Source organism: Hipposideros armiger, unplaced genomic scaffold (assembly GCF_001890085.2).
Source record: "Hipposideros armiger isolate ML-2016 unplaced genomic scaffold, ASM189008v1 scaffold_331, whole genome shotgun sequence".
NCBI lineage: Eukaryota > Metazoa > Chordata > Mammalia > Chiroptera > Hipposideridae > Hipposideros > Hipposideros armiger.
This window is the reverse complement of record NW_017731681.1, coordinates 690,111-708,692: the sequence shown is the minus strand read 5'-3', so window position 1 is coordinate 708,692 and position 18,582 is coordinate 690,111. Positions and strand designations below refer to the sequence as shown.

Genomic DNA, 18,582 nt, shown 5'->3' with positions numbered 1-18,582 from the left:
CTTCACTGGCCCAAGTTGGCACCATCATCGCGCTCTTCCCGGGCGAGGCAGATCAGTCGCCAGCTTCCGGACAGCCGCTCATAGCAGCTGCTGGCCACTCACGCGGGCTGCTGGCTACACATGGTAGCTCATGGCAACCCACTGCAGCAGGGGTTGCAGCCTACACCATCGCCGGCGACTCACGGCAGCCCAGCTCCAGGTCGAGCTGTCGCCCAGCATCTTAGCTGTAGAGGGCAGTGTCACTGGCCCTCACAGGTGGGATCCGAACCAGGGCCCTCTGGTGTCCTAAGCCAGTTCTTAACCAATGCGCCACTTGGCCAGCCCCCCAGTGTAGTTTTTTTGTAAGTTATATTAGAGTGTGTAACATATTGAAGTGCACAGATCGTAAGTGTATAGCTCAGTCATTCTTTGCAAAGTTAACACGTCAAGAAACAGACTACTTCCAGTACCCCACATGCCTTCTGTGCCCTTTCTAGTCATACCCACCCCCAAGAGTAACTTTTATCCTTATTTTTATTTTATTTATTTATATTTCATGTTTGACCTAAATCTGGTTTTTTAAAAAAGATTTATATTAAAATATAGCTAACATACAATATTTTATTACTTTCAGGTGTACACAGTAGTTATTCAACATTTATATACCTAAAGAAATGATCACTATGATATAAGCCCAGCAACCATCTGACACCATACCACACTATCACAATATTATTATTCTTTTTAACACCATACATTAGTTTTCCTTATTTTTAAAGTTAGTAGGTAGTCATTTGTGTCTAGCTATTTGTGAGAATCATCCATGTTGTTAACGTACATTTATAGTCCCTTCATCCTCATTTCTGTGTATTATTCCATTACATGCCACAGTCTAGCCATTCTGTTGTGGATGGACATTTGGTTTGTTTCTAGTTTCTGGCTATTAAGTATTCTATTGCAATATGGAACTGTTCTCTGTCATTACTGTGGTGGTCGATACATGCCTTTATGTATTTTTAAAACCCTAGACCTGTACACCACAAAGAATGAATTTTTCTCTTTGTAAATTAAAAATATGTAAGAAAAAAGAAAAGTGCTGCTTTGAACATTTTTGTACATTACCTCTTGTACATACCTGGTGAACATATGTATACATTTGTGTTTTGTATGTACCTAGCAGTAGAGTTGCAGGGTCATAGGCTGTGCATATGTTCTGTTTCAATAGATACTGCTAGAATGTTTTTCAAAACACTTATACCATTTTCTCCACCAGCAGTGCATGAGTTACAGTTGCTAGCACTTAGTAATGTCTATCTTTTTATTTTAGCCATTCTGATAGGTGTGTAGTTTTATCACATTATGATTTTAATTTGCATTTTCCTGGTGATTGGTTTATTGGAATTTTACATATCCTCTTTCATAAAGCATTGATGTGTTTTGCCCATATATCTTTTGGGTTGTTTGTCTTTTTCTTATTAATTTGGAGTTCTTTATTTTAGAAACAAGTCCTTGATTATATACATTTATTACAGCTATCTTCTCCTACTTCATGGGTTCACTATCACTCCTTTTTTTTTTTTTAAATTTTATTGGGGAATTGGGGGAGGGGAACAAACATGTTGCTGTCCTTTTGTTCTTCAGTCTAGTTGTGGAGGATGTCGCTTTACTGGCTCATGTTGGTATTATCATTGCGCTCTTCCTGGGTGAAGCAGTCGCTTGCCGGCCACTGGACGGCCGCTCATGGCAGCTCATGAAAGCTCATGCCAGCTGCCTGCCAGCCTTACTGCAGCCTACGCCATCGTTGGCTACTTGGGGCAGCCCAGCTCCAGGTGGAGCTGTTGTTCACCATCTTAGCTGTAGAGGGCGCAGCATCACTGGCCCTCATGTGTGGGTCGTGCTGCTCAGAGCTGGCATCCCAAACCAACTCCTAACCAACGTGCCACTTGGCTGGCCCCACTATCACTCTTAATGTTGTTTTCTGGTTGAGTAGAAATTGTTAATTCTAATGTAGTCTAGTATATCTAACCTATTTTTCCCTTTATGGTTGACACGTTTTATGTCTTGTTTAAGGAATCTTTTTCTATCCTAAGCCATGAATATATTCTCCTGTGTTTTCTTATAAAAGCTTTATTGTTTGACCTTTTACATTTAGATCTCAATCAATCTTGAAACTGATTTTTTTGTTTGTTTGTTTGATGTAAGATGGGGTTAATATTTTTGTTCTCTATGGATTTCCCCAAGTTGACCATGCACCATTATTGAAAAGACCATCTTTCATCTTTCCCTACTACAATGTCACCTTTGTCTTAAATCAGGTGACTCTCAGTGTAATTTTGATTTATGAGTGAAGTTGAACATCATTTTTGTTTAATACCTATTTACATTTATTTTCCTGTGAATGGTGGACACTTTGTCCCATTTTTATTGAGCTGTTCATCTTTTTTTTTTCCAGTTTTTTGAAGCCCTTTGTGATATAAATTGAAAATATACATATACAGTTGACCCTTGAACAACACAGATTTGAATGGCACAGGTTCACTTATACATGGATTTTTTGTTCAATAAATATGTCCTGTAAATGTGATTTCTATTCCTTATGGTTTTCTTTTTTTTTTTTTTTTAAGATTTTTATTGGGGAATTAGGGGAAAGGGAACAGACAAGTTGCTGTCCTTTTGTTCTTCAGTCTAGTTGTGAAAGACGTTGCTTCACTGGCCCAAGTTGGCACCATCATTGCGCTCTTCCTGGCCAAGGCAGATCAGTCGCTGGCTTCTGGACGGCCGCTCACTGTCGGTTGCTGGCCACTCACGCTGGCTGCTGGCTACACACAGTAGTCCATGGCAGCCCACTGCAGCAGGGGCTGCAGCCTACGCGGTTGCTGGCGACCCATGGCAGCCCAGCTCCAGGTTGAGATGTTGTTCAACATCTTAGCTGCAGAGGGCAGTGTCACTAGCCCTCATATGTGGGATCTGAACTGGGGCCCTCTGGCGTCCCAAGCCAGTTCTTAACCAATGTGCCACTCGGCCAGCCCTCCTTGTGGTTTTCTTAATAACAACATTTTCTTTTGTCTAGTTTACTTTATTGTAAGAATACAGTATGTAATACATATTACATACAAAGTATGTGTTAATCAACTGCTTATGTCATTGGCAAAACTTCCAATAATAAAGGCTCTTGGTAGGTAAGTTTTGGGGGAGTTGAAAGTTATACATGGATTTGTGACTGTATAGTGGGGTGGTGAGGGTCAGTGTTCTTCACCCCTGCGTTGTTCAAGGGTCGACTGTTTATGTTTATTTTAGTTTATTATTTCCAGACCTTCTTTTCATCTGTTGTAATGAGGATTCATTTCATGTACAGGTCAAGAATGTCTGTTTTCTACATCCAGAAGCCCTTTCGGATGGCCTTCATTCCTCTCCTTTGCCATTTTTGGCCTCTCACTGCGGACGTACAGCTCTGCTCTTTGGGATGTATTAGATGGGGTCAGGGTGGGACTGTTCTTGGTTAGATTTCACGGTATTATACCTCTTGCTCACTTTCTGTTCTTTCCTCTTTCCGCTACCTATGCAGAGTATGCTCTGCTTGAAGATTTTATGGAAACCTAGTGTTTTCTGTAGTGATACCGCCCCTCATAGAAAATATTTATATATTTATTCAGGTAGCTTGTGGACTGTAAAAAGATGCTTCAATTTATTCTTTCTAATAGGAAGGAGATTATTTCCAGGTAAACTCTTTTCCTTTTAGTCCATTCTTTTTAAAAAATCCCATTAAAAAGAGTACCGTGTCATACAATTTTTTTAGAAATTTAAAATTGTAAGAAAGTAGAAATGGGAGGAGAGAAATAAAGAAAAAGAAATCATCCACAGCTCTAGCATGCGAAGATGGGCATTGTTTGTAATTAGTTCTGTCTGATGTCTTCAGTATAAAGAGTGTATGTGCGTGGTCTCACGTGATTCTGAACATGGATCTGCCTCATTTGTTGTAGTGAATATGGCTTTGCCGAGAAGGTTGTGGAGGGGATGTTCATCGTTGTCAATTCTATCACCATCAAGATTCACTCCAAGGCCTTCCACGCTTCTTTTGAATTGTGGCAGCTCCAGGGCTACAGTGTTAACCCCAACTGGCAGCAGAGTGACCTCCGTCTCACGCGCATCACTGACCCCCGCCGAGGAGAGGTGACAGCTGTAGCATTGCAAGAGGAGAGAATTGGGGGATTCAAAGTAGGACTAATTCTTAAAGGATGTTATTGCTCCTTTGGGGATTTCCTCAAATGGTGCCCTATTCCTGGGAAGCCCAGGATCCCTTCTGTCCAGTGTTACTGCTACATCCTTTCCTCAGTTATGGTTCTCTGATCCACTGCCTTCCATGGGTAGAATCCTAACTGAGAATGGTGGGAGGCTCTGCCTTGCCAGTCTTTTCCCCTTGGACTTCCTGCCTCTTGGTTAATTTCATCCACAGGATTAAGGGATTTTATTCACTCTCCTTCCAGGTTTTAACATTTAAGGAAATAACTTGGCAGACACTTCGGATTGAGGCAGATGCGACAGACAGTGGAGATCAGGACCCGGTCACCACCCCACTGAGGCTTATTACCAACCAAGGCAGGATCCAAATAGCCCTCAAGAGAAGAGTGAGTGTGTTCTCTGTCCTCGGGAGAACTTCCATCTTCTATTCTCTTAGACCTCCTGGGAGTGGGTGTACCCTCTTTTAAATAAAAATGTTATTGCCCTCTAGAATGGCAGTTGAAAGGGGAGGGCCTGCAATTCAGTATTGCACAGTATCCACCAATAAGAGAACATTTCCATTTCCTTATCCTCTTTTGGAAACCAGAATTTTTACCTATGTATTACTAACATAGGCATCTGGAAGTGGTCTATTGCTGCTTTAGTAGTTTTAAGAAATTGACTCTCCCAAGTGCTTTATACTTTCCTTTCATGTACTGGGGATTGAAAATCCATCTCTGAAATTAACTGCGTGACAGTCACTTTGAAGAGTTGGAATGATGCAAGATGTTGAACCTATGTGGTGTGTGGCCCCTTCAGACCAAAGATTGCAATGTGGTGGCCTCCAAGCTGATGTTCCTGTTGGATGACCTGCTCTGGGTGCTGACTGACTCGCAACTCAAGGCTATGATGAAGTATGCAGAGTCACTGAGCGAGGCCATGGAGAAGTCATCCCAGCAGAGAAAGAGCCTGGCCCCTGAACCGATACAGGTTAGAGGCAAAACAGGTACCCTTGGTGGAGCTGGGGAGATGGTAGGCCAGACCTAATTCATACCAACATGGGTGGGGTATAGACTTTATTTGGCTTATTTGGGGGACTTGTCATTTACTTCTGAATGTGCATAGGCTTTGCCTGGGCCTCTGATTTCTTCATTTATTCTGTTCATTGGGTGCTTCCAGTGTGTTAGGTATACAGTGCTAGCCACTGGAGAGGAAAAACAGAATAGCTTCTTGCAGCTGTCCTTGGAGCTCTCACTATTTTGAAATCTGGACTATAAACAAGTTCTGATGATATGATGTAATAAGTGCTATAGCAGAGGTAAACACTGTGGTGTGAGAGCACAGAGATGGGCATCCAACCACCCGGGCTGAAAGAGTGCATTTAGGGCAGACTCCCTGAGGAGGTGTCAGCTAAGTCCTGGGGAGGAAGAGCTTGGGGGGCAATTCAGATTTCAGAACAGTACTCTGATGTTACTAGACGCATTATAATTAGGGTTTTTGGAATTTGGGTTATTTACGTGGGAGCATCTTGCTAAACTGTGGTTTTCTTCAGGCTAGACTGAAGCTTTGAAAAAGCCTGCAAAGGAGTCTCTCAGGGTCTGGACTTCCTGTTTTTCTCTGTCACATGTAGATCACCCCACCTGCTCCCAGTGCTCAGCAGTCCTGGGCCCAGGCGTTTGGTGGCAGCCAGGGCAGCAGCAGCAATAGCAGCAACCGCCTCAGCCAGTACTTTGAGAACTTCGATGTGAAAGAGTCCTCCTACCATCTGCTCATCTCCCGCCTGGACCTGCACATTTGTGATGACAGCCAGTCCCGAGAGCCAGGTAGCTCATGAGGCCTGAGCCTGGGCTGGGTGGTCCATCAGTGCCTTCAACTCTGGGCGAAGTGTGGGAGGAAGGCTCTTTCCAGCGCCTGTGGAGTACTTGGGCTGGCTTCCCTGGATCACAGGCATTCCTCGAGCCCCGGCCTTCCTGTGGTAGCTCTCTTTCTGTTAGCGTCAGCAGTGCTGTTCAGCCTTCAGGGAACAACAGAGCCGCCTGTAACACTTAATAAAACACAGATGCCGAGGCTCTCCCCTCCCCCACTGAAGTCAGAATCTTCAAGGGTAGAGCCCATGCAGTGCATACTTTTTATTTTTCTCTGTGAGTCCCTTGGGGAACGGTGACAACTGGTGTGTTAGGAAAGTAAGTGCAACTTTAGGAAACCTCAGAATTTTCATATTTTTGAGTCAATTTAAATAATTATTATGTGTAAATGTGCTCTTCCCAAACAGAGAGGTTATGCTGTGTTCTTGTGTTGCTTTTATGTTCGTTAGAGCAATTGATACTCCATACACTTATATGTTTATTCAGAATGGAAAAGTAATTAACTCATTTCTTTCCTTTATGAGCCTTGGGGAAATCATATAACTGCTTGCTTAACCTCTTGGAGTTTCTTTATTTGTGAATTTGAATTAAGTTATATCTTGTTTACCTCACAGGTTGTTGTCAGGCTCAAATGAGATAATATACTGAATTCTGAGGACCTTAACTATAGGCAGATATTAAGTATTATTATTCTGATGTCTGTTTTTTCAATACTCTGTCTGTTTTCCATGTATGCTTCCCTTTGCCGCAAGCTCTTGATTTTATAATACATGCTCTCATATGGTAGATTTGTCTCTCGCTGCCTTATCCTCTCTGAAGGTTTTGTTTGCCTCTTTTTTTTTGTTTTGAATTTTATTGGGGAACAGCCATGGTCCTTGGTTACACATTGCTTTCATGCTACAATGGCATAGTTGACTCTTTTTTAAGGAGGGCACAGCTCACAGTGGCCCATGCGGGGATCGAGCCAGCAACCTTGGTGTTAATCAGCACCACGCTCTAACCAACTGACCTAACAGGTCACCCCCATGTTTATCTCTTAATGAGACCTAGACTAACTTTCCTTGGGTGGGGGAACCTACCTTTTCTTTTCCTCCTGGGGTACTAAGTAGCATTGCCTTTCTTGCCTGGCTATTCCTTGGTCTTAAGGTGACTTCAGCCCCCCTCTCCTCCCACTCAGAGAGCTGAAGGGAACAGTGACAGGATAAAGATTGTTTTTGCAACCATAGGATGCTCACTGGTTTGCCACCCATTCATGTTGGAAGTTCTTTGTTAAAATGATTATTATTTTGTTTGTGGTTGTTTCTTCCAAGTGTTACTATAAAGGCTCTGTTTTTTTTTTAGTTCTCTCAGAAGCCTTTATTAAGAGTACATTATTGAGAATTTCATCCTCTTGCTTGATGAGGGGTGTGAAGTACTGTCCTCTTCAAGTGGCAGGGTCCTGTAATCCACACTATGATGTGACTGTAGCCGTCCCTGCAACCCTTGTTTTATTAAACAAAATTAATCTACTTGGCGAAACTGAATGGAAGTTTTCGATGTGATGTCTTTAGATGGGGATAACTCCTAGCCTACCATCCCCAGGTGAGGTATATGATACTAAAAGAGCAAGGAACAGGAAGAGCTCTTGTCACTTTGACTCTTCTTCTTGGGTTTTGGGAGAATGGGGAAGAGAGAACCAGGTGGTGCCGAAAGGGCTTTCAGATTCTCTGGAGTTGTTCTGTCCACTATGGTAGCCACTAGTCACATGTGACTATTGGACACTTGAAATGTTGGCTGGCCCAAATTGAGATTGCTGCAAGTGTAATATACACACAGGATTTCAAAGATATAGTGCAAAAATATAGTGTAGAATACCTTGATAATTATTTTTACATTGATTACATGTTGAAAGGGTAATATTTTGGGGATATGGGTTTAAATAATATGTATTATTAAAATTAATTTCATTAAAAAACCTTTTAATGTGGCTACTAGAAAATTTAAACTTAGTTATTGGCTCACATTATATATATATATATTTTAAAGACCTTCATTGGGGAATTGGGGGGATGGGAACAGTGCTGGGGAATTGGGGTAAGGGGAACAGACAAGTTGCTGTCGTTTTTTTGCTCTTCAGTCTAGTTGTGGAGGACGTTGCTTCACTGGCCCAAGTTGGCACCATCATTGTGCTCTTCCCGGGAGAGGCAGATCAGCCGCCGGCCTCTGGACGGCCGCTCACGCTGGCTGCTGGCTACATACAGTAGCCCATGTCAACCCACTGCCACAGGGGATGCAGCCCACGCCGTCGCCGGCGACCCACAGCAGCCCAGCTCCAGGTCAAGCTGCTGTTCAGCATCCCAGCTGCGGAGGGCAGCGTCACTGGCCCTCACATGTGGGATCCGAACCGGGGCCCCCCGGCATCCCAAGCCAGCTCCTAACCATCGCGCCACTCGGCCGACCCTCACATTATATTTTAATGGGTAGTATTGCTTTACAACTCTGTCCAGTATGGTAGCCACTAGCCACATGTGGCTATTTAAATTAAAATTATACTCAATTAAATGAGTTCCTCATTTCTACCAGCCACATTTCAAGTACTCAGTATAATCCCGTGGTATTTCCCTTCACCCTAGTAAAGGAGGGGCGGAAGTGCAGAGCAGGGTAGGTCAGACATTACATAAATGTATTTAGAAGAATAGTCCCTACTCTTATAGTTCTTAGAGTCTAGTTGGAGAGATAAGATGGAAACACGGAAAATTCATTCATTCAGTAAGAATTTCATGTAAATTCAAGATAAACATAATACAATATTTGACTTATTGCTAAAAGTTCCAACTTACCTACAATATTCTATATGTTTATTTTACAGTGTTCTTGTTAGTGCAGTATTTTTTGTATTCTATGGTATTTTGTATGTATAGTATATAATGCTTGTCTAATATCACAGCTTTTACTCTGAGGCATGGATATGAAAGGAAATAATACGGGCCCTGATTTTTGGGGAACCTGGCTTATGCCTCTCCAGGTGTTGTGCTGTACTGTGCAGCAATACAAGTATTGTCAGGATGGGGGACCCAATCAATCAAGATTGTAGAATGTGTCTGTGGGAGACCTAGGATTAGAATTCCTAAATCCTGAGTTTTACAGTTTCGTTTGCCTCCCTGGAAATCTGGCAGTCATTTTCAGAGACAGTAGAATACATGTTTTTTATCTTTCAGAGCATGTCTATTGACTGTTGCAACTTGAAAGATGAGGGTCTCGGTTTTGCAAATCACCTGACATCATGGTCTTTCAGATGAACTGTGTATCAGACCCTCAAGGGACTTTTAATGCTTCAGGTGGTGTGTAGGCTTCTTTGTTCCTTCTGCTGCTAATTCACCTTTATTTTTCTTTTATAGGTGTCTCTGCAAATAGACTCATGGGTGGTGCCATGCAGCTTACCTTCCGCAAGATGGCATTTGACTATTACCCCTTCCACTGGGCAGGTAGGAGATTTCTGAACTGGCTCAGGTATTGAGAGCAGATTCCTGGGTTCACCCCTGACTGCCCAACAGGAAGGTGCGAGGGGTTGCAGAACATGGGGTAGTGGAAATAGCCCTCTTCAAGAGGACGTCTTCTGGAAACTTTCAGGGTTCATTACTGATGATTCTTTATCAGTGATGAGAGGAAGTAGGGAGGAAAGGCAGTACCTGAGGTGTTGCTTTTGACTCTGCCCTTTGCCCCTTATTTCCACGGGATTTAGAACCTCTCCAGTAGTCCATAGTCAAAGATGGCAGCTGTCAGCAGCTGGTCTTCAGGAGCCTCAGGGAAACATTACGAATGGAATCCAGAAGAACTTGAGTGCTCTCACTGGATACTTTGTACTTATTCCAGAGAATTCTGGATTGTGGCCGAGGGATCAGATTCTGAACTATGACTATACTAGTGGGAAGGAAAAATTGGAACACTGGATCATGATCTTGGACTAAAATTTTTTTGCTTCTATGTTGCACAGGCGATAGCTGTAAACACTGGGTACGGCACTGTGAGGCCATGGAGACCCGAGGCCAGTGGGCCCAGAAACTGGTGATGGAATTTCAGAGTAAAATGGAGAAGTGGCATGAGGAGACAGGTCTGCAGCCTCCCTGGCACCTGGGGATAGACTCTCCCTTCCGGAGGAAAGCAGGTAGGTTATGAGGAGCTGGAGGACTCCCATTGCTTAACCTCTTGGCATTTACCTTTGACTATCCAGTGGAGGTGAAGCACTGGACTAGCTTATCATCCCAACTTATCCCTAGCTAATTAATTATTGCAATCTTATCCCATGGAGAGTCATCAGACTTTTTTCTTTCCAGAGTCCTGTTAGTCCCCAGGGATAGCTGCAATGTTGAAGAGAGGTTGTCATCACCTCTATTCAGTAGGCTGTTCCCTTGGTCTTAAGGCAAATATAATTTTTGAGTTCCATCCAGGAGCTAGGCAGTGTTAAGCTCTCTTTCCTACATATAGCATTAATGATCTTAGGATTTTTACTTCCTAATTCTATTAATAATGGGAGTTGAATGTGTCTGATTCTCTTCCTTGCCTTCTTTTTATTTAGATTCCCTCTCCAGTCCTCGAAAGAAGCCCCTTGAGAGAAGCCCCTCTCAGGGCCGACAGGCTGCCTTCCGGCCTCCAGCATGGAACCGCTTACGCTCTAGCTGCATGGTAATACGGGTGGATGACTTGGACATCCACCAGGTGAGGAGCCCAGGACATGGCGGGGGGGACGTGGTCAGAAAGGGCTGGGGTAGTTCATTTGGAAGGCAACAATGTGAACAAAATTGTGGAATTTGGGGCTGTTTCCCTTATTCCTGGTCAAACTTGTCTGTTTCTCTCTCTGTCTCTTTTTAAAAAAATTTTTTTAAAAAGATTTCTATTAAAATATAGCTAACATACAATATTATATTAGTTTCAGGGGTACACAATAGTTATTCAACATTTATATACCTAAAGAAGTGACCACCATAAGCCCAGCAAGCATCTGACACTATACCATGCTATCACAATATTATTGACTATATTCCTTATACTGTACATAACATCCCCATGACTTATTTGTTTTATATCTGGACGCCTGTTTCTTTCTGAGCAGGTTGCTGAGATCAGAACTTGGGATTCCCCTATTTTCCTCTGAATACCCTACTCCAAAGCTTCTGTTGAAAAAACGAACTTGTGGATAGTGTTAGGCAGGTGTGAGAACACCTGGAACACGTGTAAAAGCGTTATGCTCTCTGGGACAGACTTTGGAAGCATAGTAGAAGAAATGGAGGCAATCCTGATCTGGGTGCAACATAGATGCTGACAGTCATTTGTGATTGTGTAGGTTTCTACAGCTGGACAGCCCAGTAAGAAGCCATCTACACTCCTTTCCTGCAGCCGGAAACTTCACAACCTCCCCACTCAGGTCTCTGCCATTCACATTGAGTTCACAGAGTATTATTTCCCAGACAATCAGGAGCTTCCAGGTAAGCAGCAGAGCCGGTCATTTCTTCCTGTCCAGCGTATGCCCTTCCCATTTGTCAGCCGTGGGGCCACTACTTGTATTCTCATTAGTTGTTCGGAGTTTTAGGTGTTTGGGTTTAGCACACCTTTGTTAAAAACTCGCCCTGTAGAAATATGTCCGTTTGTTCTCTTGATAGTAAAATGAATATTAGCTGGTAAGCAGGAGTCAAATTGCTACTTTGTACAATACATGGTCCTTTTTTGCTCTGCTTTCCAGTTCCCTGTCCCAATCTCTACATTCAGTTAAATGGTCTGACATTTACTATGGATCCTGTCAGCTTGCTCTGGGGAAACCTCTTCTGCCTGGATTTATACCGCAGCTTAGAGCAGTTCAAAGCTATCTACAAGCTGGAAGATTCAAGCCAGAAAGATGAACACTTGGACATCCGCCTAGATGCCTTCTGGTTGAAGGTAGGGAGACAGTGGGGTTTTGGTTCCCTGTTGGCAGCCCCAGCTGCATTTCTCCCATCGTTATAATCCAGGGTTCTGCTCTGTCCATTTGATAGAAGAAAAACAGCTTCTCAGTCCAAATGGCCTTTCGTGTGTGTGTTAATGGTGGAGTGTGGAGATTCTTAGATGACCATTCTGAATTGGGTTTCATTTTTTCTCCAAAGGTGAGCTTCCCACTGGAAAAGAGAGAGCAGGCTCGGTTGCATCGGCCCCAGGCCCTTGTCTTCTCTGCAGCAGGCATGACTGCCACCAATACACGTCATGCCCCACATTGTAGCTTTCCAGACCTCCAGAGTCTCTTCCGGGGTTTTGCTGCTGCTGAGTTCTTTCATTCCAATTATGTCCACTTTCCCAAGGTCCCAAGTAGCTTCAGCCTTCTGCACATACTCTTTTCGCATCATGCCTTCCAGATGGATTCCAGCCTCCCTCAGCCTAGTACCCTTCCTCCCCAGAGGCCCAAGGCTTCCCAGGATCTCTGGTCTATCCACTTCCCCCAGGTCTCCTTGGACTTTGTGGGAACAGAGAACTTCAAAGGCCGCACCTTGAATTTTGTGGCCCCCTTCCCCTTGTCCATTTGGGCCTGTCTGCCCCTCCGCTGGCAGCAGGCCAAGGCACGGAAGCTCCTTTCAGCTGCAGAAGGGAAGCTGAAACCATCAGCCAGCTTTGGCAGTCCTGTTCCGTCTGAGGCACTTGCCCCTGACCCTGTATCCCATCTGAGGTCAAAGACAGAGCATGATTTGAAAAGCCTGTCGGGCCTTACGGAAGTCATGGAAATTCTGAGAGAAGGCAGTGGTGGTGTGGAGGGCAAAGGGCCTGTGACCCAGCTGCAGGATGTAGCAGATGTCCATGTGCTCGTCCACTCCCCTGCACATGTCCGTGTGAGGCTCGACCACTACCAGTACTTGGCCCTGCTCCGCCTGAAGGACGTGTTGCAGGGTCTTCAGGAGCAGCTGACCAAGGACACCGAGGCCATGACTGGCTGTCCCCTGCAGGACCAGACAGCATGCATTGGGGTCCTCTTCCCCAGTGCCGAGGTGGCTCTGCTCATGTGTCCTGCGCCTGGTGCTGCGGAAGCTGAGTCTACAGGTTCAGATACCACCAGCCTTATAGACTCGGAGCTGTCTCCTTCTGAGGAGCAGGAGCTGAAGTCTGAGGCCTCCTCAGACCAGGGCCCAGCAAGCCCTGACAAGGTTCTGGAGGACAGTGGCACTGAAAATCTGGCCACCTCCCAGGATGGGCCACTGCCTCTCCATAGCAATGGAGAACTGCAGGACTCAGATTCTCTAGCACAGCAGCTGGCAGGGCAGGGCCATGAGGCGGTTGACTTCCAACAGGCCAAGAGACCAAGCAGAGACCAAGCACCCAGCTCACCAGCTACGCCAAAGCCCCCCGGTGGGAGGGATACCACTGTGAACGGACAGGATGAGCTCATGCCCTTGAAGAACATTGAGGGAGAATTGTCAAGTGCTATTCATATGACCAAGGATGCCACCAAGGAGGCCCTGCATGCCACTATGGACCTCACCAAGGAAGCTGTGTCCTTGACGAAGGATGCCTTCAGTCTGGGCCGAGACCGCATGACCTCCACCATGCACAAGATGTTGTCTCTGCCCCCAGCCAAGTGAGTGGTTCTCTGCCTCTGTCAGTCGCCCCATTCCTTCCTCCTCGCCGTTGTCAGTGGGCTTGAGGTCTCTCCGGTGTGCACTGTTAGATGGGGAAGCACCCCAATCCAGAAGAGCACATAGAATGGCCTAGTTCCCATATAAAGCCCTTAGTGTCCAGAGCTGCCTGCAGGGCACTGGAGGAATTTTCAGGCTGCTTGGGGGATACAGGCACCAATTGGAGAGACTCACTTTCAGGCTACATCTAATTCTGTGATAGGGGAAGAACCAGAAATTGCAATAAAATAAGAAAATCCCATGGATTTTCACCTGCCTCTACATATCATAGGCTGTTCTTGGGCAGTTTTCAAGTCAACATTTATTGCTTCTTAGGATCAAATTATCTCCTTTTTCACCTACTCATGGTTACTGATACAGACATGCTGTGTCAGAATAATAATACCTGGTATCAGTGTGATACTTTATTCTGTTCAGTGGCCTCTCATGTAATATTTTGTTTGATTTGATCCCCACAGCAGCCTGCTGAGGTAGCTGTGGAAATTTGTATTCCTAGTTTATAACTGAGGAAACAGGCTTCAGAGAGGATGTACCTGTGAATCCTCTATTGTAGATAGAAACCTGGGGCTTTACACTTGCTCTTTGTGGCACACCTTATCAACGTCTGCCAGAGTATTAGAGAAGGAAGAATTTCATCCACTTGTTCAGCACTATTATTTGAGCCATATTGTGTGCCAGGCTCTGTGTTAGGTACTGGAGATACGGTAGGAAGGAAGACACAGAAATGCAGTCAGAAGAGCGGAAAGGTGCAGGTATTTCCATTAGGTGCCTTGTGGTTTTAGGAAAGTTAATGAAGACTACGGGAAATCTTTGCTGCGACACTGGTTTAGGGACCATGGTATGAAGACCAGTGACTTTAGACCTTTTGTCTAAGTGGATTATCTTAAGTGGGTCTCTCATCATTGCCTGTGGGTGTGCTAGTACCTGCTGGGCATAGGTAGTCTAGGAGGAAGGAGAGAGGAAAACTTAAAGGGATGAATGATAATTGAACAACATTTATTGAGTGCTTTCTGTGTGTCAGGCACTATCCTAAATACCTACAATATTAATCCAGTGAATTGTTGTAACAGCCCTATAAGGCAAGTACTAATATCACTCCCCATTTTACAGATGAGGAAACAGACTCAGAGAGGTAAGAAAGATCACACAACTTGTGAGTGGTGGGGTGAGGATTGAAAACTCCCCCTGCCCCTCCGCCCAGTCACCCAATGTGCTGCCTTTTTTACATGGAGAAGAGTAAGGCAGATGGGAAAAGAGAGAAGAAAGGTGTGTGATACCAGCTGTTTTTCAAACACCACCAATGACTGTCTAACTGCGCAGGCTAATGACCGTTTCTTAGTCCTCCTTACCCTGGACTCTCCTGGGGCAGTTTCCCTGCCAGTCAGCTGGTCCTGAGCAGGTGTGACCTCCTACCAAGTTACACTTCCTAAGGAGGGGGTCTTCTTTTTCCTTGGCTGCTCCCTTCTTCCTTTTATCCTGTAAATGTAGCTATTTCACAGAGCTAGGCTGTCCACATTCTCATCTCGTTTGTCACAATTTTTAGTTTTTAAATTAGAAAAATGATTGTGTTCATTTTGTTGGCAATGTAGAAAATAGAAGAATACAAAAGAAAATATAAAAGTCACTTGCAATGACACTATCCAGAGATAGCCACTATATACATTTAGATCTAATGGGTCTTCGGGAAAGTCATGTCGCATTTTTGCATTGAAAAACATAGAAAAATACGTCATGACTTTCCTGATGACCCAATATTTTCTTCCAACTTTTTTACATATATTTGTGTATCCATGTGAGTGCTTATATCTGTATATATATTTAACATACACATATTGTTTTTACAGTAATGGGATTATAATGTCTATAGAATATAGACAATTTCCAGTTTTATTCACTTAATGTTTTATTGTGAATATTTTCTCATTGATTAGGTATTTGTGTGCATAATTTTTAATTGCTCTATTATATTCTAGCAAATGGATATATCATGATTTATTTATCCATTCCACTATCTAGATGGGAGTCATTTAGTCTGTTTCCAGTTTTCCTCAGGTAGAACCAATGCTGTGTTAAGTGTCCTTATTTTTGTGAACGTTACTCTTTATGCATATTTAAATTAAAAAATAATTTTTTTTAAAGATTTTATTGGGGAATTGGGGGAGGGAACAGCGTTGGGGAATCGGGGAAGGGGAACAGACAAGTTGCTGTCCTTTTGTTCTTCAGTCTAGTTGTGGAGGATGTTGCTTCACTGGCCCATGTTTATATTGTGATCATTGCGCTCTTCCCGGCTGAGGCAAATGAGTCGCCGGCTATTGGACGGCTGCTCATGGTGGCTCACCGGCAGCTCATGGCCGGCTGCCGGCCACTCATGGTAGCTTACAGCAGCCCCACTGTAGCATGGGCTGTAGCCTACGCCTACGCCATCGCTGGCAACTCACGGCAGCTCAGCTCCAGGTCGAGCTGTTGTTCAATATCTTAGCTGTAGAGGACGCAGTGTCACTGCCCATGTGGGATCCGAACCAGGGTCCTGCTGCTCAGAGCTGGCGTCCCAAGCCAACTTTTAACCAGTGAGCCACTTAGCCGGCCCTGCATATTTAAATCTTTAGAATAAAAAATCTAGAAGTAGAATTTTTGGGCCATCACTACAAGCATTTTTAAGGTTCTTAATGCATTTGCAAAACTTTCAGAAGGTTTATATCATCAGTCTGTGCTTCTGAATACTTTTCTATGTTTAACTTTAACCATTTCCTCACTTCTGCCATATTCCATACTTTTAGTCCTAACTTCCCTTCCCTACACTATTTAAAACTATCTACTTGCACATAGCTCCACATGGATCTCCCAGGGGCACCTTGAACTTTACATATATAAAACTAAATTCTGTATTCCTCCCAGACCAATTCTTTCTTTTTTTGGTAGCATCAGTCTCCTCCTCATTCAAGCTCTACATTTTAGCTCTGCTTCTCCCAGTCATTTGTCATGTTCTGACCACAATTCCTAGGGCAGTGATTCTCAACCTAAAGCATACTTCAGAGTCACCTGGAGGGTTTGTTAACACACATCACTGAGCCCCACGGGGAGTTCCTCAAGGTCTGAGGAGGGGCTCGGAATTTGCTTTTCTAACAGTTCCACCATTGATGCTGATGTTTCTAACAGGATGACACTTGAGAACGCTGCTCTAGGGAGTCTCACATCAGTTTTTCCTGTCTGTTCCCACAAGTCGACTATTTCAAAAAACTATTAAATGATTTCCTCATTGGAAGTCTTTCCCTTCTAGCTTGTTTGAAAAAGCCAGGTCAAACTTCCTAAAGCACAGGTATGATCTTGTTATTTCCCTACTCTAAAATCTTCAGGCTTTTTCCTTACACCCTATGAATTTAATTGAACTTCTTAGTGTGGCATAATCTATTATTATGATATAGCCACAATTTTTTAAATAGACTTTATTTTTTAGAGCAGTTTTAGGTTCATAGCATACTGAGCAGAGATTTCCCATATACTCCCTGCACTTAATGTTTTCAGAGCACTTTTATATATAATCTTTTATCCAGAGTTTTCTATGATCTGGTGTAACCCATGTGGTAAAGTGAAAAAAGTACTTAACAAGAAGGTAGGAGACTTGGTCTTTCTTTTTTTTCTTTTTTTTGGGGGGGCTTTTCTTAATTCCACCTTTAACTGTGACCTTGAGTCAGTTTCTTCATCTGTAAAACGGATGTAAAAAGGGTAGGAATAAAAGGGTTTTTGTTTTGTTTTGTTTTGTTTTTAAGATTTTACTGGGGAATTGGGGGAGGGGACCGGCCAAGTTTTCTTCAGTCTTCGTTGTGGAGGGTGCCAGTTGCCATCTGGCTTCCTGTCGGCAGCTCATGGCCTCTCAGCTCAACGTGCTGTGTTCAATCTTAGTTGCGGGTGGGCGTAGCCACTATCCCATGCAGTCAAACCAGCAGCCTTGTTAAGAGCACCCGTTCTATCCACTGAGCCACCTGGGCGGCAGCTCAGCTCAAGGTGCCCAGTTCAGTCTTAGTTGCAGGTGGGCATAGCCCACCATCGAACAGACAGTCTTGCTGTTACACCAGCTGAGCCATCCTGCCACCTGTTGGCAGCTCAGCGACAGCTCGGGCGCAGCATCACTGGCCCATGTGGGAATCGAACCGGCGGCCCTATTGCTCAGAGCTCGCGCTCTTAAGCCAACTCTTAACCAACTGAGTCACTTGGCTGGCCCTAAAAGGTTTTTAAAGGCTTCTTTTCACTATGCCTTTCTAACTTGATCTTCCACTGCTCTCCCCAACAAAATCTATGCTCTAGCTGGATCGAGCTACCTACTGTTTCTAAAAGTACTTTTTTTTTTGCTTATGCTGTTTCTTCTCCATAGAATGCCCTCTTTTCTATCTCTTTCATTTACTGCAGGACAAACTCAATTGTCACCTCCTTCCACAATGCCCTTCTCGAGCCCCTTCTCCTTCTCTTTTCCCCTCTTTACTACAGCCTGGCCTTTGGCTGGTACCTCTGTCCCTCTTGTGGTGTGTGTAACGTATTCCCAAATAATGTTACTTATGTATGAGTCTTCTCTCTCCTGGTAGACCATAAGTGCTTTGAGGACAGGGATGTCTGATTCATCACTTTGTTTACCCTCTGCCTCTGTCACGTGCCTAGCATGGTGCCCTGTATGCAGAAGTTATTCAGTAAATACTTGTAGAATGAATGTGGGTGGTTTCAGGGGCCAATCATTAGCACCAGGGCTGTAGGTAGTTAGTTGATCTCTTCTCCTTATGGGATGACCTTAAAAACCTTGACATTTAATGTTGATATGGGAGAGCTGTTTATGCAGTTTGAAATGCTGGAATATGAGGATTCAGAAAGGCCAGTTGTTGGAAAATGGTGTGACCCCCCCTACA

The 18,582-nt window shown here is 44.1% G+C and overlaps 1 protein-coding gene across 4 annotated transcripts in view; it reads left to right on the top strand.

The window, feature by feature from the left end:
* The window catches only part of BLTP3A (bridge-like lipid transfer protein family member 3A), a 57,492-nt gene that overhangs the window by 32,696 nt on the left and 6,214 nt on the right, over nt 1-18,582 (top strand). For all 4 annotated transcript variants that reach the window (XM_019660929.1, XM_019660928.1, XM_019660930.1 and 1 more), the window contains 10 exons: nt 3,960-4,149; nt 4,464-4,604; nt 5,017-5,187; nt 5,828-6,020; nt 9,440-9,526; nt 10,036-10,206; nt 10,618-10,757; nt 11,383-11,524; nt 11,779-11,972; nt 12,176-13,632. In XM_019660929.1, the coding sequence (XP_019516474.1) occupies nt 3,960-4,149; nt 4,464-4,604; nt 5,017-5,187; nt 5,828-6,020; nt 9,440-9,526; nt 10,036-10,206; nt 10,618-10,757; nt 11,383-11,524; nt 11,779-11,972; nt 12,176-13,632 (2,886 nt within the window). The remainder of the gene's footprint in view (nt 1-3,959; nt 4,150-4,463; nt 4,605-5,016; nt 5,188-5,827; nt 6,021-9,439; nt 9,527-10,035; nt 10,207-10,617; nt 10,758-11,382; nt 11,525-11,778; nt 11,973-12,175; nt 13,633-18,582) is intronic.